This window comes from Tarenaya hassleriana, unplaced genomic scaffold (assembly GCF_000463585.1).
Source record: "Tarenaya hassleriana unplaced genomic scaffold, ASM46358v1 Cleome6, whole genome shotgun sequence".
In the NCBI taxonomy this organism is placed as follows: Eukaryota; Viridiplantae; Streptophyta; class Magnoliopsida; order Brassicales; family Cleomaceae; genus Tarenaya; species Tarenaya hassleriana.
Window position 1 is genome coordinate 2,196,672 of NW_010968505.1, and position 23,425 is coordinate 2,220,096.

At 35.1% G+C, this 23,425-nt stretch overlaps 4 protein-coding genes and 1 long non-coding RNA gene across 6 annotated transcripts in view; 3 read left to right on the forward strand and 2 right to left on the reverse strand.

Annotated features, from left to right (window-relative positions):
* Nucleotides 1-356, reverse strand: part of LOC104799099 (origin of replication complex subunit 1B-like) — a 5,048-nt gene extending 4,692 nt beyond the window's left edge. The window contains exon 1 of the mRNA XM_010521442.2: nucleotides 6-356. Within this exon, the coding sequence (XP_010519744.1) occupies nucleotides 6-265 (260 nt within the window). The 5' untranslated portion in view covers nucleotides 266-356. The remainder of the gene's footprint in view (nucleotides 1-5) is intronic.
* Nucleotides 357-3,501: 3,145 nt separating this feature from the next.
* LOC104799100 (nucleolar GTP-binding protein 1-like) lies at nucleotides 3,502-6,131 on the forward strand. Its single transcript, XM_019200757.1, has 2 exons — nucleotides 3,502-3,568; nucleotides 4,056-6,131. The coding sequence occupies exon 2, from the start codon at nucleotides 4,070-4,072 to the stop codon at nucleotides 5,741-5,743; it is 1,674 nt and encodes a 557-aa protein (XP_019056302.1). The 5' UTR covers nucleotides 3,502-3,568; nucleotides 4,056-4,069; the 3' UTR covers nucleotides 5,744-6,131.
* A 44-nt stretch (nucleotides 6,132-6,175) lies between these two features.
* Nucleotides 6,176-6,650, forward strand: LOC104799101. The gene is made up of 2 exons (XR_769524.1): nucleotides 6,176-6,263; nucleotides 6,424-6,650. It is a non-coding gene; the product is annotated as an uncharacterized LOC104799101 (long non-coding RNA).
* A 260-nt stretch (nucleotides 6,651-6,910) lies between these two features.
* Nucleotides 6,911-13,103, reverse strand: LOC104799102 (GTPase Der). Of its 2 annotated transcripts, none has more exons than XM_010521443.2 (13): nucleotides 12,666-13,103; nucleotides 12,408-12,466; nucleotides 12,076-12,165; nucleotides 11,668-11,961; nucleotides 11,098-11,237; nucleotides 10,334-10,421; nucleotides 9,773-9,961; nucleotides 9,210-9,371; nucleotides 8,776-8,969; nucleotides 8,531-8,681; nucleotides 7,762-7,927; nucleotides 7,555-7,629; nucleotides 6,911-7,312 (listed from the first exon to the last, which is right to left on the reverse strand). In XM_010521443.2, the coding sequence occupies exons 1-12, from the start codon at nucleotides 13,033-13,035 to the stop codon at nucleotides 7,565-7,567; spliced, it is 1,968 nt and encodes a 655-aa protein (XP_010519745.1). In that variant the 5' UTR covers nucleotides 13,036-13,103; the 3' UTR covers nucleotides 6,911-7,312; nucleotides 7,555-7,564. The 2 variants fall into 2 exon arrangements, with proteins under 2 accessions (XP_010519745.1, XP_010519746.1); XM_010521444.2 differs by having other exon boundaries at nucleotides 7,551-7,629.
* Nucleotides 13,104-13,299: 196 nt separating this feature from the next.
* On the forward strand, nucleotides 13,300-16,017 carry LOC104799103 (nucleolar GTP-binding protein 1-like). Its single transcript, XM_010521445.1, is given in 4 exon segments — nucleotides 13,300-13,402; nucleotides 13,591-14,740; nucleotides 14,742-15,619; nucleotides 15,803-16,017. Coding segments are annotated over 2 exon segments (2,004 nt in total). The 5' UTR covers nucleotides 13,300-13,402; nucleotides 13,591-13,604; the 3' UTR covers nucleotides 15,610-15,619; nucleotides 15,803-16,017.
* Nucleotides 16,018-23,425: the final 7,408 nt, after the last annotated feature.

Sequence of the window (23,425 nt, forward strand, 5' to 3'; positions counted from 1 at the left end):
TTTCCCTTCTACGAACCAGTTTCAGCTCTTGGATCGATTCCTCCGCCGGACCATCGATCAAGCAATTGGATTCGTGCCCATTTACCAGATCGATCCTCTTCGAAGCTCGACGAGTGGAACTGCGAATAGGAGTTTGGGACTGTGGAGTCTGAGGAGTAACCGAAATTGACGAAGGAGACCGATACCGTTTCGCATAAGGATTAGTTGGTGTTTGCTTCAGTTTACCAGGGGTTCCGATGATTCTCTTCCTCGGAGTCTCCGCCATAGATGCTCCTAGCTAGGGTTTACCGGAGAAAGCAGAGGAACAGATCTGAGAGAGAGATGGTGGAGGCGACGAAGGGCTTTAAAGGGGAGAGAGAGTTGGCGGGAAATGTTCCCTCGCGTTTTGATCGTTTTGTAACATTTGACGCCGTTATATCGGGGATCGTCTCTCTCCATTATTGACAAAAAATTATATTACAATATTATTTTAAAAATATGTTAAAATACTCTTAAATCATATAACTTTTGTTTATTTTACAATCTAAAATAATTTTTAAGTAGTTCATAAAATGAAAAATATGCGCATTATCGTTTGTCTGTTTTGGATTTATTTTTTAAGAAATATAAATAAAAATACTTAGAAAAAAAATGATTTAAATACATCAACATCAACATCAAACGATTTAAATACAATTCTTGAAAATTTTAATTTTAAAAATATTTGAACATGTATATAAGATATTGTTTAAATGATTACATAAATACATCAATATTTAATAATTTTTAATAATGTTAAGTAAACTAATAAAAATTATAATCAACTTTATTATCCTCAGTCACATAGTTCTCCCTTTCCATATCATGTTCGATCCTTCTTATATATTTTTAATCAAATCATTCTTTTTCCCTAATTTCTCTAGTTTTACAAATATGATCTTCGGACAAATTTTTCTCGCTATGAAAGAATTCAAATATTCTAGAGATAAAAAATTTAGAATATTTTGTTAGATTATTAGTATTCTTGTTAAATTTAAATTTAGAATACTACTATATATAAGATGTTGGATACACTCTTCTCCAATGTATACTTCTCTAATAAACTCAACATTTTAACCATTGGCGGTTTCTATCTCTATTTGGTCGGCATTGAATAAGAAATATTTTTATTTATATTTTTGTAATAGTAGATTTTGATAAATATAATAAATTTGATATTTATTTAAAAAATAAAATTTTAATTTCTTTTTATATATAAAATTTGATAATTAAATTTTCACTCTAAGTCTAAAATTATTTTCTAAAATTTAGATTATTCTTTAAATATTTATTTCATTGTGTTATATTCAAGTAAAATACCTAACCCAAATGGGGTGATCTAATGGTTGGATGGTACAAAATACTCACAACCCGGATTCAAACCCCATTGGGCCAAATCTTATAAAAAAAATAAAATACCTAAAAAAATTTATTAATTTATCCAATTTTTCTATCAATCTTCCATCCCATTTAACCTTTTCTTTCTAAAATAATCAAAATTTAAAGAAACAAATACTTTTTTCCTAATTTTATAATCGGAAGGAAAATTATCAAAAAAAAATCCTTTTTATCTTTATTTAAAATCTATATTATTTTTAAACAATAAAAATCTATACAATTTAATTATTCAAAATATTTTTTATTTTTAAATTTTATAACCAAAATAACATATTATCAAATGACGTCTAACTCGATAAACAGATTCCTATATGACGAAGACAAAAATTCTAAATCATCATCTACATTAATATCACGTAGAATTAAAATAATAATAAAATAAAAAGAGAACCCTCGGATATCTATTTAATTTTCATTTTTATCAATTTAAGATTCATATTTATGAAATGATGAAAATATTCATGTATTTTTAACTTGTTGTCCAAAAAACCTATAATGAAATATTTGTCACAGAAATCCGATGTGGTAAAAAAATTTCTTAACCCAATATCTAGAGGTGGACACCAATTGATATCTGGTATTTTTTAGATATCAGTATCCGTAACAGATCCGTACGAATATACAATTTTACTATTCGTATCCGATCCATATTTTTCGAATATCTGTAATTTCAGATATCTGTAAAAATTGCGGATATTTGCAAATATTCGTATCCGGTTTAAAACATAACAAAAATAAGAAATAAAATTTTAAAAACTCAAATATAAAAAGTAGAAGAACTAGATCCTGAAAATTTCAGATATATTAAGAAAAAAAATAATAATGAAGCCATAGATATGTATGACTTTCTATTGTCTTGAAAGGCAGATATATATATGAACTACAACAAAATGAGAGAAAATGTCTATGAAAGAGAATCTCTAACTCAAAAAAACGAAGGCTACAAAACAAATCATCATGTAAAATCACTCACCGGAAAATCAAAATAAAATAATGGAAAAAAAATTCTGGAAAACAAGATAAAAAATGGTGAAAAAACAAAATGATAATGACAACGACAAAGAGATGAAAAGAGGAGGCTGGGTTATAGAGATGGAAAGAGGAGGGCTTGTGACGAATAGATGAGAATGAAAAAAAATGTAATATATTTTTTCTCAAAATGATCCCACAAATATAAATTTATTATCAAATTATCCTATATTTAATAATAGTACTGAATACGGATCAGATATATCGCATAATTCGATTTTTATATTCGTATCCGATCCATATCAAACAAATATTTTAAAACCAATATCCATATTCGATCCGTGAATTCCAAATATCCGAATTTTCGGTTTGGATATGAATCGAATAACAAATGGGTTTGGTTTTATCAGATATTTTGTCCACCACTGTCGCTATCCCCATTATCCCTCCGCTTAAAAATTATAAAAATTATTTATATTGAAAAGGTTGAGTTATTTTTTGAATATATTTCGATATTTCATATATTTATTTATCAAATTAAAAATTCAAATATTTGACATATTTTACGACACATATTTTATAAGATTGTTCCTACATATTTTAAAATTTTATTTATTTTTTATTTTAAAGTTTATAATAAAGATGATTTATGATAATATTGTCACAACAATAACACTTTGATAACAAGTTTATTTGTATCGACCTTATAAATTCTTAGTATTCATTCGTATCAATTTTGAATTAAATCATGCATTCAAAATTTGTAAAGACTCAGAATTATTATTAATTATTACTATTTACTAGTTACAAAGTAAATTTAGGTCTACTCTTATCTTCCCTTTCTCTCCTATTAATATTGTTAATTAGATTAAAAAAGTTATACAAATAAGTAAATGTATCTACATATTGACCGAAATTACTAAACGGCATAAGTTTTTGCTGTTATCAGAAGACCTAAAAAAAAGAAGCGCATGATAAATTGAAAACGTATAACGTACGCCGATGCCGATATTAACGAAAATATATTGACTGAGCTTTAGATTTTTCGGTTTTGGGGCCCGCATAGCTACGACACGTGTATAAAAATAATCCTAAAACCTAATATTGTTATAGCAAGGCGAGAGACGGAGTTCGTCGTCGTTGTTATCTGAAAGATCCTTGGTTTTTCGTTTTCCGTTTTCCGGTAAGAATTTGAGCTTTGTTCTTTTAATTCACGCTATTTTAAGGCAAAAAATTGTGCGCTGATGCGATTCTGAAATCTATAAACTTGCTGGGGTGGATCATTCGTTTGAGTTATTTCGTTAGATGTTTGACGAGTGATTTTGAGCGGAGTAATCCGAGGCATGTACCGGTTTGATTCATCGAACGTGTTATGGATTGTCTGTTAAACAATGGTCGAGTGGAACTTATGTTTGGATGTGGATAGGGTGAAAAGAAATTCCGTAGATTAGTTTCTAGTTTGTAAATTGTGTTCCAAGCTCCACTCAGGCTCTCATTGTGGATTTGGATCCAATTATATTAGATCACAGTTTATGCAAAGTGTTGAATATTTCTTTGTTTATTTTGGTTTTTGGTGAGATGTGGACAACCGGAAATATCTTGTGTGGCTTTTGCTCATTCCTTTCGGGTTATTTGATGGGGTTTTGACATAATATGTCTTGTTCTTGCAGACAGATAAGCAAAAATGGTTCAATATAATTTCAAGGATACAACCGTGGTGCCAAATGCCAAGAAGTTGATTGACATCGTCCTTTCCCGTACACAGCGTCAAACACCAACTGTTGTTCACAAGGGTTCTAAGATTTCCGGAATACGCACGTTCTACATGCGGAAAGTTAAGTACACGCAGCAAAATTTTCATGAGAAGCTCTCTACCATTATCGATGAGTTCCCTCGTCTCGATCAGATCCATCCCTTCTACGGTGACCTTCTTCATGTTCTTTACAACAAAGATCACTACAAACTCGCCCTTGGTCAAGTGAATACTGCGAGAAACCTGGTTAGTAAGATTGCCATGGATTATGTGAAGCTACTGAAGTATGGGGATTCTCTGTATCGTTGCAAGTGCCTGAAGGTGGCTGCTCTTGGCCGCATGTGTACTGTTATAAAGAGAATCGGCCCTAGTTTGGCTTATCTGGAGCAGATCAGACAGCACATGGCAAGGCTTCCGTCTATCGACCCGAACACCCGAACAATCTTGATTTGTGGATACCCGAATGTGGGCAAGAGCTCGTTCATGAACAAAGTTACCAGGGCAGATGTGGATGTCCAGCCGTATGCTTTTACTACAAAGTCGCTCTTTGTGGGTCATACCGATTACAAATACCTGAAGTACCAAGTCATTGATACGCCAGGGATTTTAGACAGGCCATTCGAAGATCGTAACATTATTGAAATGTGCAGTATTACGGCATTAGCACATCTTCGAGCTGCTGTTTTGTTCTTTCTGGACATCTCAGGTTCATGTGGTTACAGCATTGCTCAACAGGCAGCACTGTTTCACAGCATCAAGCCCTTATTTATGAACAAACCACTGGTAATTGTCTGCAACAAGACTGATTTGATGCCCATGGAAAATGTATCTGAGGAGGATAAGAAACTGATCATGGAGATGAGAGCTGAGGCAATGAAGACTGCAATGGGTCAGGGGGGTGAGCCAGCAAATGAAGATGCAGTGCTTTTGCAGATGAGTACTTTGACGGAAGAGAGTGTTATGGCTGTGAAGAATGCTGCCTGTCAAAGGCTGTTGGATCAGAGGGTGGAAGCTAAGATGAAGTCGAAGAAGATAAATGATCACCTTAACCGATTCCATGTTGCTCTTCCAAAGCCTCGTGATGACAAGGAAAGGCCGAGTTGCATACCTCAGGCGGTTCTTGAGGCTAAAGCAATGGAGGCTGCTGAAAAGGAGAAAAGGAAGACCGACAAGGATTTGGAAGAAGAAAATGGAGGAGCTGGAGTTTATTCTGCTAGTTTGAAAAAGAACTATATCTTGGTTAATGAAGAATGGAAGGAAGACATCATGCCTGAAATTCTAGATGGCCATAATATTGCAGACTTCGTCGATCCTGATATTCTGTATAGGCTTGAGGAGTTGGAGCATGAAGAGTTGGAGCAAGAAGAAGATGATTTTGAGATGGATGGTGAAGAACTCACGCCAGAGCAGAAAGAGCAGTTGGCTGCTATCCGCAGGAAAAAATCGTTGCTTATTCAGAAGCACCGGCTGAAGAAGAGCAACGCACAAAGCCGAGCAGTTGTCCCAAGAAAATTTGACAAGGACAAGAAGTTCACAACAGAGAGGATGGGTCATGAATTATCTGCAATGGGTGTCGATCCTTCTTCTGCGATTAACCGTGCATGAAGCAAGTCCAGGGGCCGGAAGAGGGAGAGATCTGTCGGAATAAATGACGATAACAATGACGAAGCCATGGATGTGGATGGAGAGCAGCAGAATAAGAAGCTGCGTCTGAGATCGAGATCCATGTCGCTGTCGAGTCCTCATGAAGTTATGCCCGGTGAAGGATTCAAAGACTCTGCCCAGAAGAAGAAAGCCATTAAGATCGGCAACAAGTCTCATAAGAAGAGGGATAAGGATGCACGCCGTGGAGAAGCAGACAGAGTTATACCATCTCTTAAACCGAAGCACTTGTTTTCCGGCAAAAGGAGCATCGGCAAAACCCAAAGGCGCTAAAAACTCTCCAGGTAATGCTACTCTGTCTTTGTAGAATCGAACCAGAGTCCTACATTTGATCACATATATGATTCTCGTATTGCTAGATCCGTGGAGAAGCAGACAGAGTTATACCATCTCTTAAACCGAAGCACTTGTTTTCCGGCAAAAGGAGCATCGGCAAAACCCAAAGGCGCTAAAAACTCTCCAGGTAATGCTACTCTGTCTTTGTAGAATCGAACCAGAGTCCTACATTTGATCACATATATGATTCTCGTATTGCTAGATGGTTTCTGGTTTGAGTTGTTCTTACCAAAATCCCGTGGATATATTTAGTTTCTTACGGTCCGCTAATTTGGCCCTTCTTGCAGGGAAAACTGGTGGATCCAGCAGAGATTTATGTCTGAAGTTTTGGATGGTGTCGTCTCAGAATCTTTCGTTTCTTGTTCAGTTGATTCAATCTTTGTTTTCGTTTCAAAAAGTTGTTTATTTATTTTTAATTTTGATTGTTTCATTTTTCTAAATTTTCATATTTATTTTAGATTTAATTTTGTTTTAACAAATTTATTTCTAATCGAGTTTCATGTCGAAATTAATTCGGATGCGAATGTATTTTACTTTTAAATGTTGCAATGTGTTTTAAAATAATCTCAATATTTATTCAAGTTTTTTTGTAAATTAGATATGCATTTTTTTATATCAAAAAGTTTCAGTTTCTTACATTTTCATCGATTTAGCAACACAAAAATTAAATAGTTTTCTAATATGTATTTGGCAACGTAAAATAAAATAAAATAACTACTTCATAGACTACAATCAAAATTATTTAAAAATAATAATAATTACTTTCTCGTTATATCAGAGATTACAACCAATTCTATTTCATAGCATTTTGAGAAAGTAAATGATTATTTTCTCGTAATGAGTTTATACAAAGTAATACATACAACCAAACCGCATACGAACACATCGATTTTATAGAAAGTAATGCATACAGACAAGAACGTGAGACCTAAAGATCTTCGTTCGACATGTTTCTTGAGGCCTGGGATCACAAGAAGCATACTTACCGAGATAGCAGTAGTAGTTATAAGCAGCCCGAAAAAAAGCTGGAGCTTGTAATCGTTCCATCACCCGAAAATCTGAACCAGAATTCCGACAAGAAACTCCTACCCGCAACCAGCCTTGTGGTGAACGAATGTTTCGGACGAGTATTTCTCCGTAACTCTTTCTCCGATCCCTCCAAACGTGGGAGTGTATCTGCGGCAAACAGAAACAGAAACGGTACAAACGAAACGAAAAAACAAAGTGAATAAGCGAAAAGGAGAATGGTATCTATCCGAATAAGGAGCTAGATTAGGAATCCGAGTGTTGGATAATGGATGTGTTGCTTTTTTGGATATTATCAGTATAATAACAGCAGAAGCAGAAAATTGAAACAAAATTTCCAGAAGAATTCACATATATTATAACCAACAAAAAGAGAAAAAAAATTTACCGACCGAGCAGTCGTTAGGTCTCTTTCGTTGCTAGTTTTCTTTCACGTCCAAGAGTCGTCATTCGCGTCGCTGGTCGACCTGCAAATCTTAAATAACTGTATTTGCATTCCGACATTGGGGAATTGATTTTTTGTTTCCTTCTAAATTTTATTTTATTAACCCCAGTGAGTAAATTGAATGGTAAGCAAGAAACAGGTTGTGTAAACGTACCTGCGTTCTTCTCTGATTTCCTACGGCTGCGCCAAAGAAGCCGTATCGGTGTTCCGGCAAATCCTGCATCTGTACGAAGCTGTTTCTCCATGTAACGACGGTACGTTTCTGGGAAAAGCTTCGCGTCGTTAACGAAGAAAACGAATGTCGGTGGCCTTATCGCAGCCTGCAAAAACAGATATAGCCCGAGTTTTTACCATTACTATTACGGCTGGGCACAGGTACTCAGCACCGTGCATCCGTGTTCGGGTTTTTCCGAACCACGACAGGCTACCCGCCGATACCCATGTAAGAGTAAATTTATGATTATATCCCTACTATTTTAATGTATTTACATAATACCTAGATCTATTTTACATAAGAAATTTACCCCTAACATCAACGAAAATTTTGAAATTTTTGCGGCTTCAGATATCCACGGGTTCCCGAGTCTCGCAAGACCGACACTGAAACATTTTCTTTGGAAAACCCATTAGGATGAAATCGAAATCGGGTATCCGAAAATTCGGTACCCGCCCTGGGTGCACCCCATTACACTACAAGAAATCACCAAAATTTCGAGCTAATAATTCGGTTTTTAGGAACATAATATACTCAAAACTTCACATTTCAAAATGGAAACTTATGCTCAAGTCTTGTCATCATTTCCATAATTCGGATTCATGAAAATAAGTTTACCGATACGAAATAAAAGAAGAACTGAAAATTACACTTAAGCATGAATGTTTTCAAAACCGTAAATTTTCAACGACAGGAAAATTGTGCTCACCTGGGTACAATAGTAAACACGTCCTCTCTTGCCTCCTCGGGTTCTTGGCGGGGCTTTAAACGCCACTGCCTCTCGTACCACTTGATTCAATATGGCAGTGCTAAGCCTTCTTGATCTCTCCTTCTCAACTGTCTCAGCTGCCATTATAATACTACAAAACGATAAGAAAATATCATATCGATCCATCAATGGTGTAATATCGAGCAAGATTAAAAATGGTATCGATTCTTTGAAACGAGAAATACTTCTCGACGCTTTGGCCAGTTATCGCAGTTGAATAAACAACAGGTGCCCAGTTGAGGATACGGAGCTTCTCCCGGACATCCTCCTCATACAGCGATGCAGTCTGTTGATTTTTGTTCGGTATTGTATCCCACTTGTTGACGACGACCAGACATGCTTTGCCCTCTTTTTCTATTCTTTCCGCAATCTTGAAATCCTAAGGCAATGCAGGCGAAATAATAACCACAAGGAATGAGAACAACAGGGGGATGAATTCTCGTAAATATACTATGCATCAGAGATTAGTAGCAAGTTACAAAACCATAGTTACGACACTGGAAATTTGGTAGAGATGCAAATAGATGTATGATGTATCATCCGAATCGATTTGGAAAACAATACAACTAATGAGAGACATCACTATGGACAGAACGAGCAAGAGCTACCGATATCGTACCTGCTCTGTGATACAGGCCATGGCCTCGATGACAAGAGCAACAACATCTGAACGACGAACAGCACGGAATGCACGATTCACCGACAAAGCCTCTGTGGTGCTGCCTGATGAAGCCACTGCCGCCCTTTTCCTGATTCCAGCTGTATCTATAAGCCGAAACTTCTGCAATACAGTTTATGACCACCTGAAATATTCAGGGATATCTGGAGAAAGGGTTTCTATCCAATCACTATTCCTCACTGTTCTATTATCTCGAAGAATCATAGCGTATAGAAATCAACAAAACACTTCTTACGTACACAAATGGTAGGTGTTGACACGGAGAGTAATGGACATAGACGCTAATCGGCATAGAGTCAAAAGGCCAAAGTTATGGTTCAAAATGAAAAACAAGCACATTGGAACTTCCGATCAAAAAAGCCATCTATTGACCGTTTCATTGCCTTTTTCACAGATAGTAAGGTATAACCGACAAAACCAAAGCAATATGCAAGAACAAAACAAAAAAAAGAAAAACACAAACGCAACAAGAGAAAACAAGGAGAACATTCAAATGCACCAACCTGCCCGTCTGGTCCTGTAAATTCTGTATCTATAGCATCCCGAGTAGTACCACTAACAGGGCTGACAATTGTTCTATCCTCCCCAACAAGCGCATTCAAGATGCTACTTTTGCCAACATTAGGCCGGCCAACTATTGCAATGGCAGGAACATAGTTCTTTTCTTCTTCTTCTTCCATGTTCGCTACACTCTGCCGATAACATGAAAAAATCAGTATCTTTTTTTCCGCTGGAATCTCACGGACATGGGAAAGTTTTACAAAATCAACCAAGATTTGTTATTTGTTCTAGGTGTTGAAACCAAAAGCACATAGTCTTCAATGTCCTAAGATCTATGGGACATGTATTACATGAGAATATGACTTAGATTAAGCAAACATAAAAGGTTCACAGCTCATTTGCTTGTTAAAATGCTTAATCAGAGTTGTAAGGATAGATTTCAGAAAATACATACAAGTACAACAAGAAACCCATATAGGTGATATGATCAAACAAACATTCGGAGTCATTTCACAAATCTCCACTAGGTGATTCTGAAAGCCACAACAACCTATAGCACAAACCTCAAATTTATTTAGGCCTGAGCAAACAAGATCAAGAAGCTCCCCAGTTCCAGTTCCTGATACCGCTGATATAGGGAGAGGTGAGAGCCTGCAAGTTGACCAAATATGTTTGCTAATTAGATTCCAAATTATTGGTATATGAGAAAAACGAGTAACTCGCAAAAGAAAAATAGTGACCAAACAGACGCATGTATAGCATGTCTAATCTATGTTGTAACTACAGGCTTAAGTAGCATCACATCCACGTGCACTTGGAGATTTTATCATCTCTAACAGTGAAGCTTTCCAAGGTATTAAAATCTCCAGCAAAGTCTCAATATTTCAGAAGAATACACAAACAACAGAACTTAAATCAATATAAAACCGCAAAATTAATGGAGATTAATCCCATTCACAAGGACAAAAAAGATTATGCCACTCACAAATTTTTGCTAGGACCAGAAACGTGTAAAAATGAAGATACTGAATTCATACAAATAAAACTACTACTTCGCAACAAGAAAGAACAGTCAAGTTACAGTGTTTAAACACATACGATTAAAGAGTTGCCATAAAAAACCACGCCCATCAGATACATCTTTGTAAGAGTTTGTAAATTACAATGGACAGCTATGTTAAAATAAAAAATACTCCGTTCCTTTTGGCCAGTTAAGATCTCACCCACAAGGTCGCATCCCCACACAGGCAAACAAACAATCAACATGAACCAGCAAGACTAGATAATGGGAGAAATTATCCAAAAAAATGGAAATAAGTCGATTTACCCCAGAGACCAAAATTCTGAAGCCTGCATGAGTCCTTTACGTGGAGACTCGCATTTGTTCACTGCGAGAATGATAACCTTATGCGAGTAGTACTTCCGCAACCAATCCGCTATTTCCACATCAGCAGCTGTTGGCCCTGCCTGCTCATTGAATACCAAAATGTGCTACCATTGAGTCCACCACATTGCACGAGAAATAAAATGATTAGCCTACATAGCTATACTATTTTACATTAAACGTGGATTGTCTTGAGATATACCATGTGTACCTAACAAGACCACATATTTCATTGATTAGCCCGGTAACCCAGACTTACCACATGAATGTGCAAGTACATAAGAACGGCTCTCTCAGTTCTTAGAAATAACTTTCAAATCCCCAAATTACAACATTGCAGCTACAGGATTTGAAAAAAATAAAGAAACGCGAAATCATTTTGTGGTTTATGGCTGTTAACTGTTTCCTTTCGACTTGATTTGTGGAAGAAAAACAAAATCCGAACAGGAAAAGAAAAGCTTAAGAATGCCAAAGACAGATTATAGCAAAGAAAATAGAGGATAAGCACAGCACCTGGCCATCGACAACAAATACAATGACAGAAGATTCTTCCACAGCTGCGGTAGCTTGTTTCTCGATCATGGAAGGCATCCTTGCAATAGCTGCTTCCCTGGAGCTTTGCGGAATACCATCCATACCGACGGTGGTTGTTATATTGAGCTCTTCCATAACGCCAGCTGGTGACTTCGAAACTGTCAGAACGCCTCCTGTATCTATTACCACAAATTCGTGGTCACCCCAATACGATCTACCATACAAGCGATCCCTAGTTACCCCAGGTTCATCCACAACTATAGCTCTATTTTCCTGTGATGCATTGCAAAAAGATCATAAGTACTACTTCAAGAACAATTGGTTCCACTATGAAGGGAGATGAATACTCGGATCCATTGTAAAGTTTCTATTCCATCCAACTATTACCCCAACAAGGCGGTTGAATAATGCTGATTTTCCAACATTCGGCCTTCCAACTATTGCAACCCTCGGGAGAAGATGCTCTGGGATCTGCGACTGGGATTTTACAAGTAGTGTCAGTAGTAAAAGATGCCCCAATCAAACAACATGACGTATTCGTAACAGTTTCCACTTCAAGCTTGCATCTTCATATTGATCGAAGCATCTCAAACAAGACGACATCAATGGAAAACAGCAGATACGATTCTTCGGGTCGTCTTGTAATCATGCTAGATAGAAACCCAAACGAGATTTATCGGAATTACAAGAAAAGGCTATCAGAAAGGAATTCAACTAACATTCTTTGCAAGCCTTATCTCCTTTCTACGTGATTCCTTCCCCCCATTCTTCTCATCTTCTGGAAACATTTAAACTATCATCACATCAGATATAATGAACTTGAAGACGCATCTATTGTTTGCATTTTTCTTTACACAATCATAAAACCATCCTGAAATTAAAAAAGTTTAGAGTTACCGTTACGGCTAACACATCAGTGTCCGAAATTCAAACATATGCAGAACCGAACAACAGCAGAATCCGTGAGCAGCAATTACCTAATTTTAGTTCTTGAGACAGAGAGGACGTGTAATCCCGGACAACCTCCTCCGCTTCCTTTTCAAACATGGCAACATCGAAGGAGTAATCTTCGTTATCCGAAGCGAATTCGTAGTTATCCTCGAATTTCTCATCGAATTCCACGAATTCATCCTCTTCTTCACCGGAGACAACATCCGGAGACTCTGCCGCCGAGAAACAGAGGCGAGAAGGCGACCGTTGGTAAGAGCAAGACAGAACCGCGGGATTAAAGAACGATCGGAAAATCCGCATAGAAGAAGAAGAAGAGACGGCCAGGGGGGAAACCCTAGAAATTGGTGGAAAGAGCGAGAGAACTCTGGAAGTGGTCGAGTCAAGCAGCGTCCCCATTTTCGCGTACAGAGATTGAGAAAAAGAGACAGAGATACCGTTGCGACTTGCGAAGGGTTTATCTTCTGGGTTTTTGTTTTGCTGGTTCCAAAAAAAATCAAATGGAGAAACGGCGCATGGTAAATTGAAAACGAATAACGTACGCTTATGCGCATATTAAGAAATTATTGACTGGGCTTTTCATTTTTGGTTTGGGCTCACTTATTGGGCTTAGAAATATCAACACGGCACACACATAAAACCCTAAATCCTAATAACTTTGAGTTCTCGTCTCAGCTCTATACACTCTGAGCAGAGCTAGTCGAACGAGAGACGGCGGAGTTCATCATCGCCGTTGTCTGAAAGGTCCTTGGTTTTCCATTTTCCGGTAAGAATTTCAGCTTTGTTCTTTTAGTTCGCAGTAGGGTTTAGGGTTTGGTTCGTAGTAAGACGTTTGACGAGTGTTTTTGGAACGAACGGTATGCCTGAATGTGCCTACAAGATCATTTTTGGATTTTTCTGATTCCTTTCGAGTTCTTTGATTTGGTTTTGACATCATGTGGCTTGTTCTTGCAGACCGATAAGCAAAGATGGTTCAATATAATTTCAAGAAGATAACAGTGGTGCCTAATGGCAAGGAGTTTATTGACATCATCCTTTCCCGCACACAGCGTCAGACGCCAACTGTTGTCCACAAGGGTTATAAGATTTCCCGGCTCCGCCAGTTCTACATGCGGAAAGTCAAGTACACGCAGCAAAATTTTCATGAGAAGCTCTCTACCATTATCGATGAGTTCCCTCGTCTCGATCAGATCCATCCCTTCTACGGTGACCTTCTTCATGTTCTTTACAACAAAGATCACTACAAACTCGCCCTTGGTCAAGTGAACACCGCTAGGAACCTGGTTAGTAAGATTTCCAAGGATTATGTGAAGCTACTGAAGTATGGGGATTCTCTGTACCGTTGCAAGTGCCTGAAGGTGGCTGCTCTTGGCCGCATGTGTACTGTTATAAAGAGAATCGGCCCTAGTTTGGCTTATCTGGAGCAGATCAGACAGCACATGGCAAGGCTTCCGTCTATCGACCCGAACACCCGAACAATCTTGATTTGTGGATACCCGAATGTGGGCAAGAGCTCGTTCATGAACAAAGTTACCAGGGCAGATGTGGATGTCCAGCCGTATGCTTTTACTACAAAGTCGCTCTTTGTGGGTCATACCGATTACAAATACCTGAGGTACCAAGTCATTGATACGCCGGGGATTTTGGATAGGCCATTTGAGGATCGTAACATTATTGAAATGTGCAGTATTACGGCATTGGCACATCTTCGAGCTGCTGTTTTGTTCTTTCTGGATATATCAGGTTCATGTGGTTACAGCATTGCTCAACAGGCAGCACTGTTTCACAGCATCAAGTCCTTGTTTATGAACAAACCACTGGTAATTGTCTGCAACAAGACTGATTTGATGCCCATGGAAAATATATCCGAGGAGGATAAGAAACTGATCATGGAGATGAGAGCTGAGGCAATGAAGGCTGCAATGGGTCAGGGGGGTGAGCCAGCAAATGAAGATGCTGTGCTTTTGAAGATGAGCACTTTGACGGAAGATGGTGTTATGGCTGTGAAGAATGCTGCCTGTGAGAGGCTGTTGGATCAGAGGGTGGAAGCTAAGATGAAATCCAAGAAGATCAATGATCACATCAACCGATTCCATGTTGCTCTTCTGCATACCTCAGGCGATTCTAGAGGCTAAAGCAAGGGAGGCTGCTGAAAAGGAGAAGAGGAAGACCGAGAAGGATCTTGAAGAAGAAAATGGCGGAGCTGGAGTTTATTCTGCTAGTTTGAAGAAGAACTATATCTTGGCTCATGAAGAATGGAAAGAAGACATCATGCCTGAAATTCTAGATGGTCATAACATTGCGGACTTTGTCGATCCTGATATTCTGTATAGGCTCGAGGAGTTGGAGCGTGAAGAGGGTCTCAGGCAGGCTGAGGAAGAAGAAGATGATTTTGAGATGGACGGTGAAGAACTCACGCCAGAGCAGAAAGAGCAGTTGGCTGCTATCCGCAGGAAGAAAGCATTGCTTATTCAGGAGCACAGGCTCAAGAAGAGCAATGCACAAAGCCGAGCTGTTGTCCCGAGAAAGTTTGACAAGGACAAGAAGTTCACGACAAAGAGAATGGGAAGGGAATTATCTGCAATGGGTCTTGATCCTTCTTCTGCGGTTAACCGTGCTAGAAGCAAGTCCAGAGGCCGGAAGAGGGAGAGGTCCGTCGCAAGAAATGATGATGATGGTGATGAAGCCATGGATGTGGATGGAGAGCAACAGAACAAGAAGCTGCGTCTGAGATCCAGATCCATGTCGTTGTCCAGATCAAGATCGAGATCACGGCCTCCGCATGAAGTTATGCCCGGTGATGGGTTCAAAGACTCTGCCCAGAAGAAGAAAGCCATTATGATCGGCAACAAGTCTCATAAGAAGAGGGATAAGGATGCACGCCGTGGAGAAGCAGACAGAGTTATACCATCTCTTAAACCGAAGCACTTGTTTTCCGGCAAAAGGGGCAACGGCAAAACCCAAAGGCGCTAAAACCCTCAAGGTATGCTCCTTGTCTCTGTAGAATCGAACCCGAGTCCTTCATTAAACATATATGAATCTTGTATTGCTAGATTTTGATGGTGGAAGTGCGCGCCCAGGTTTCTTGTTTTAGTTGTTCTTACGAAATCGGGCCAAGACACGGGATATGGTTTCTTACTGTCTTCGAAATTTACGCTTGTTGCAGGTGAATCAGTCAGAGATTATGTCTGGAGTTTTGGATAAGTGTCGTCTCAGAATCTTGCATTCTTATTGTTTCATTTCAAAGTTTTGGTTTTTTTATCAGCTTTCGTTTCACATACATGCTATGGTGTGTTGCATTTTCAATGTTACTGACTGTGCTACTAAATATTCGAATCGTTTGGAATCTCAATTGGAATTTGCTAAGTTGGTTCTGGGGAATTGGGTTGGTACATCGATTTGGTTTTATAAATCGGTTACGTCTATTGATTTGATTTGGCTTTCTAAACCGGTTACGTGTATTGGTTTTCTCCAAATCACTATTCTAATTGGGCTTCATTTTACAAAATGCAAAAGATTCAACAAGATGTAGAGATCTCTCTGTTTTGCTTGATACAGGAAATCTCCATTGGCCGTATTTATGTGTATATATATGTGTATGTATATATATATATATATATATATAAATTTAGGATTCTGGCAATGGTTAGATTAAGTTATTTTTTTAAGTTTTATTGATTTTATAAACTAAACCATTTCAGTTTTTATATTGATTTTCAATGAGATTAGAATTTTTTCTATTAAATTTCAATTTGATTTGGATTCTATTCTATTTATTGAATTTTTTTTGTTATTGTTGTTAAAATTTGATTGCTTCGTTTTTTCTAAATTATTTTTTACTCATTTAATTTTATTATAAAAAAAAATCCAATCGACTTTTATATCGAAATTAATTTAGCTACAAATATATTCTAATTTTAAATGTTGTAAATTTGTTTAATAATCTCAATATTTTATTCAAGATTTTTGTAAATTAGATACGCAAGTTTTACATTAAAAAAATCTCATCTGTTTTACTCAAACCCAATAATATCACTGAAATCTCACATTTTAAGTTTAATAAAAATTAGTTATCTCAGTAATTATTTGAGTCAATTCTCATGTGGTGAAATGATCGCCTATGATTTAAGTTTTTTAAAAGTGCAGACGACGAAGCTCTGTCTTTCGCTCCGCCATCCTGCTGCCGACTCTTTTTGTTAATTAATTAATTAATTAATCAACAAATTAACTTTTAATAATTATTAAAAGATAATATAACTCCCTAAAATCACGTGTAATTCCCTTCATTGACCAAAAGAAGTTTCACAACAGAAGGGAAAGTGTCAGTTGAGATTAATTCCTATGAGACTAGTAGATTAGTTTGCACGTCCACCAACAAAATTGGATTAATTAGAAAAATTAACCAAATTCGTGCATTTACTATAGGGGTGCCAATTGTGTCTCGAGATCCGAAGCCTGGCCTAGTCCAATCCAAAAAACAGCGGGTTTCGGGCCGAGATATTGAAGCCCAAAAATTTTCGGGCTTTCGAACCGGCCCGAAAAAGCCCGATTTTTTTTTAAAAAAAAAATCTTAAGGAAAAAAAAGAAAAAAATTAACAAAGAAAATCGAGCGGTCCGGCCCGACCTGATCCAAACCCGAGATCTATAAGGTCGGATTTCGGGCTTGGTGATATAGGTCCGAAAAAAATCGGGTTAGTTCGAACCCGAAACCCTCAGACCAAGTGGGGGTTCGGACCGGGTCAGGTCGGGCCAGTCCGATTGACACCTCTAATTTACTAATAATATCCAATCAAATTTATCTGTATTTTGTAACACTTTGATAATGTTACGGAACGTTGAAATTGTTTCTACCGACAAATACAAGATCTTTCAACGTTTTTTGTTGTCATTCTCATACTTCAGGAGAAATGTTTTGAAGGAGATCATTCATCTTTAGATTGCTCCAATGCGATCATAATTAATTTTGGAATTCTCTCGCGATATACGATTAAAAAAAAAAGTTGATTGATTTTATTAGTATAAATAGTTCAATCGATTTTTTTAAGTTATTATTAACTGTATAGTTCTATATCTATATAATCATTGGATTCATATTATTTCGATGTGTTCAATTCATCATGTATCTTTCTACTCTAGTAGTATATAAAGAGTCACTCTTTAACCGTGTCACTTATCCTTCATAAAGGTAACGAGATATCACTGATGAAAATAGAGATAACAAAAACAGAGATAATTAGAATATCGGATTAATATTGATCCCAATAATCATATCTACACACTAAATTAGTACTAGGTAAAAAAAAAAGCCAAAGTACGAAATATTCAGTAACACATAATGTCCGATTTTTAAATTCGAGTACGAAAGGAAATGTATTTTAAAATTTAATATTTTGTTTACAATATTTATTTTATTTCACTTGTTTCTTTTATAAAGTTATTTAAAAGTCATAAGATCATAAAATTAAGAAAAACAGTGAATGCACATGTTTGGATGCCATTCGACAGAATTGACTCTAATTCTTATGTCGTCAAACGAGTTTCGGCACTTTCCGACACGGTTAATTATGTTCTGCCTTGTAATTAATTTCACTAATCCTAAGTATAATTATTATTAATCATGAGATTATTGAAGTCAATACAATATGATTCCCCGTGTATCTTAATCGCAATATCTGAGTTGAAAAGTAAAAAAAAAAAAGTGGGTTTTCACTTTTTACCCGTAAGAACTAAGAACCTTCCGACGCCACTTATTGCATAACTAAAAAATCTCATTCGACGGCAGTTGGTGAATAATTTTTTAAGGGAAATCTCATATAATTAACTATTGCAAAATAATATATGAACTAAAAGTTTTCCAAATCAATATATAAATTTATATATTAAATATTGTTTTCGATATGATTTCATAACAATTATTTTTGAATTTCGATCAATAAAATCATCATTTATTAGTGTCTATATATTTGAAAAGATAATTGAAAAAAAAAAGAGCAAAGGATGATTGAAAAAAAAAGAATTTTTTTTTAAAACAGTGCATTTTTTTAATCGATGAATATTCATATTATTAATTTATTATTCATAATTATACAAATAATTCATCGACAACGCATAAAGGGTTCTAGTGTCATTTCACTTGAAGAGTTTACCCGTACCTTTTTAATTATCTTTGTAATTGGATTTTTAAAAAAATTACAGGGTTGTTGAATTGATTACAATAACTTATCTTATCAATTAATTCCTAATTTTACAATACTTCTAAACTATACAGTATTTTCTTTGTAATATACGTAATTCTCAATGCAATTTTTATCGTTACAATTTTAAAATTCTAATAAAAATATTTTTAATTAGTTTGAATTATATTGCTGCTTTTTATTCATAAATCAAGAACTGTGTAATTTGATTTGTATAATGTTAGTTTTAGTTATATAATTTTCTCAACACACTGTTGATTTTTTTTTTATAAATTCAATATTATATCAATTTCAGCTCACAACTCGATTAACTCCCATTCATCGATTTTCTAACCTAATATCTCACAAACTCTCTTTTTTCAATCATTTCCGTAAGCAATAAATTCAACATCCTAGAATTATTTTATTTACCATAATGTTAGTGTCATGAAGAGGAAATATTGGGGCATCACCAAATTTAAAAAATTAAACAAGTAAGTTTATGACACCTATAATGCAATTCTAGAACTCCTTATTGTCATATTTTATTTTTCTATTTTGAATGTCATTGTCTTTCATGTATCTTCCTTTATTTCCTTTCAATTTTTTTTAAAAAAAAAAACATTTCTTCAAAAATCAAAGAAGAACAGGAAAAATGCCTTTTATCCTTTCATCATCACTTCACTTTTTTTTTCTATTGCATTATTTCAATAACTTTGAAACCTTTTTTATCCTTCCTTAAATATGTAACTTTGAAACATGTTCTATCTTATCTCTCTCACCCTTTGTAACGGTGGTGGCCTTTGATATAAAACGGGTTGACTCGACTCGACTCGATTTAGATCGGTCCGAACCAATTTGTTTTCAGTCTAATCTATTGGATCCGTTTTTTTATGAGCCATAAAAATTTTGGTTTGATTCAAATCGTCCGAGTTCATGAGTCAAATAAAAATAAAAATACTAAAAATATTTAAAAAAAATAGTATTAAAATTGATAAATCTTTTTTAAAAACAATTAAAAAATATGTAAAAAAAAATCTGGTTCGCCAACGAATTTGTGGGTTCACCGAGTTGGCTCGTTCGGCTTTTTTTTTAGTTGAAATTTTCTGAATCAAATCAAAAAATATAGAATGGTTCGCGAGTCATTTCGTTTTGATGACTAATGAACATTTAAATTTGAACGTATTACGAAAATGAAGTAAATAATTGAACTGTTTTAAACTATTTGGGAAAGAACATATTTAATCTCGAAAAAGAAAGGTATATTATGTCTTATAAAGTCCTTATAATTTTGTTAGTCTGTTACTTGTTTTCTAGCTGATTGTTTTATTCTTTTCCATTCATAAAAAAAAACTTTATTAGAAAAAAAAATAATATAACTTTAAATACAATTTTCTTAGTGGTCATTTTATCCTCCAGAGTTTTTGTGCCTTTTTTTTTTGTCATTTATCAACCGTTGGGTGACACCATTGACTGATTAACACAAGCATATGTCGATATGATATAACATCAAGATATCAATAATATGGACGGACTTTGTATCATATGCTAAATACAATTGGTTAATTAATGGTTGGATTGCCCATCGAAACCTCTTTCCCTTTGCACCATTCCTTTTGCTTGGAATTAGAGGGGGGAAAAAAGAAGAGGATAAAAAGGAAAACGGGTTGATAGGCTTAAGACAAAATCTGTTTGGATAATTCGATCGGTGAAATGGGGTATAAAACGTCTCTATCTCGTACTAAATTTGAATCTCAAGTTTGGAGAGAAGATTTATATTCCAAATCATATGGATGATTTTCGATCCCTGAATTAGACTGGGTTTTAGTTTAGGATTATCGGCTACAAAAAAAAAAACAGTATAACCTTTTTCATATTAAAATAAAATATACTAATTGATTTTTTAAATAAAGAAAAAACTGGTAAAATACATAATTTTGTATTAAAAAATATATAATTTTCAAATAAATATACAATTTTCATGAACTTTTGATTTTTTTTAAAAAAATTATCGGGTCATTTACGCCATTAATGGACTGAATAATGGAACAAATACTCGCATGGCATGTCGGCAAATAGATGGCAACGCTATTATATATTTTTTTATGACAATTCTATGATAACTTATGTATTTTTATTGGGAGTTCTCAATCAAATAATTGTCTTTGTTGTGTTTATAAGAATCCATAATTATTTCTTTGTAATTCTTTTCGTCAGAGCTTATGACAAGAAAGTTAGACACCGAAATGATATATGTGTACTTTAATTATCTTCTTATTAGATTACAAAACATATACATACGCATCTATATACATATAAATTAATATGTATCGCCCTAATTAAAAAGTAAGATTCAAGCTTAAGCTATAATGTGTTATGATCCTATGGTGGTTTGTTAATACCTTCCATCTTGGAGGTCTTTGCATCTCATTTTGTCAACATTATTCAATAAAAGTATATATATATATATACTTTTCACTAGGGGTGTCAATAGAACCCGAAATCCGAAGCCCGATCCGAAATCCGCCTGAAAAATTAAGGGTTTGGGTCTAATAATATAGGCCCGGTAAATAAATGGGCGGGCCGGCCCGGCCCGAAAAAAATTAGGGCCGAATCGAGTCTGGCCCGACCCGCCCATTTAGCCCGAAAAAATATTATATTATTAGATTATTATTTTCATTTGAGATTTAATACCACATAACAATATATAAAAACCTTTATTTGTATGTTATATATATATATATATTTATATTTCAAAGCAATTTGATTAATATATATTAAACTTATATTATATATATATATATTATTAAACAATTTAATTAGATTTTGGTTTAATTAATTTATATATATATATATTTTAAATTTTATATGATTATTTTAATTTTTTTAATTATAATTGATATGGACGAAAATTTGATATTGTTTTTTTAAAAATTGTTAAATTATTATTATTATTATTATTATATTAATAGTTATTTTTTATTAAATAGAAAAAACCCGAAATCCGGTCCGAACCCGCCCGAAGCCCTATAGGGTCGGGCTCCGGGCCACCGATCATAAGTCCGAAAAATAAATGGGCAGGCCGGCCCGGCCCGAAAAATTCGAAGCCCGAACTAAGCCCGACCCAAACCCGGCCCGGCCCGTCCATTTTACACTCTTTTCTGTTAGATAGCTAACCAACGCCATAGCAAATTTAAATGTATAATAATATAATGCACTATGCAAACATTTTACAGTTCTATTGAGATTTTGTTTTCTTAACTGTAAATTATTATTTATTTTTACAAAAATTTATGCTACATGTAAATTTATGATTTTCATAAAACGACAATGTTCTCTGGTACAAGAAATGACGACTGAACTTTAACAATAGGGTGCATTTCATCATGACCATAATATTCTAGTAGACGTGCGTCATTCGCGTGTGTGTGTATATATATATACATAAGTATTTTGGTTATATGTTTCCATTGGCACCATACTAATATTCTCGATTTTTCATCATCAACCAATGACCAATTATATATGTATAGTCGTTTTTATCTAATAGCTGGATATTAAAAATAAATAGTATTTCTATATAAATTTTTGCATAGAGATTTGCTTTCGGCAAAAGAATGTGGCGCAATGTTTTATAGTCAAAATGATTTCCATATTATAATGAACAAATGATCATAAAAGATTGTAATAGTTTCACCACGGGAAAATTACAATAGAACGACCATTTTTTGTCCACTGTGAATAAGGCAAGATTTGCGATCCTATTCACCTTTTTTCCATGCAGGGTTCTTTAAATAATATATAAAATCTTTTGGATAGACAAATCATATATATATATAAATTTTGTTTTCTATTGGAACATGATTTATTTTGACACGTGGGCGAAATACAATTGACATTATAATACGATATGAATCCTAATCGATACGTTATATAAGCATGAGGCTCGTTTATATTTAAAAAAACACTAAATATTTGTGTAATACTTTCTTTATTATCATAATTCCCTTCCTTGAAGTTATACCAAAAAAAAAAAAATTCCCTTCCTTGAAGTATACGTGTTGGTGCGAGAGAGAGAGAGAGAGAGAGAGAGAGAGAGATTGTTTGAAGCTGAAGCAACATTGCTTTCCTCGGCTTACACTCACCTAAACAAACAAACAAATATATACACACGTGTACATGTAAATATGTAATGGAGATACATATATATATATATATATGCATAAATTTATATAAGCATAAATTAAATAATTTCTTTAATATGACAAATATTTACTTACCGTGGAAATGAAGAAACCAGCAAATAAAATATGTGACACGAATGCGTATATACATGCATGTACATATATATATATATATATATATATATATAAAGGGTTCATACCGACATGGCAAGTAATTTTGATATTTTACACATATAATCCATTGCCTTTTGAATGAAGAAAACTAAATAGAAATAGAATGTGATAATAATCATATATATATATATATATACACACACATTGAAAAAGAAAATAGAAAAAATCCACAAGAGAAAGACACCTTGCGTCCTTGAACCGATAACCATCTTTCGGCTAACCTAGCCTCCTCCGTCCCTCGGGACCAACAAGGGGTAG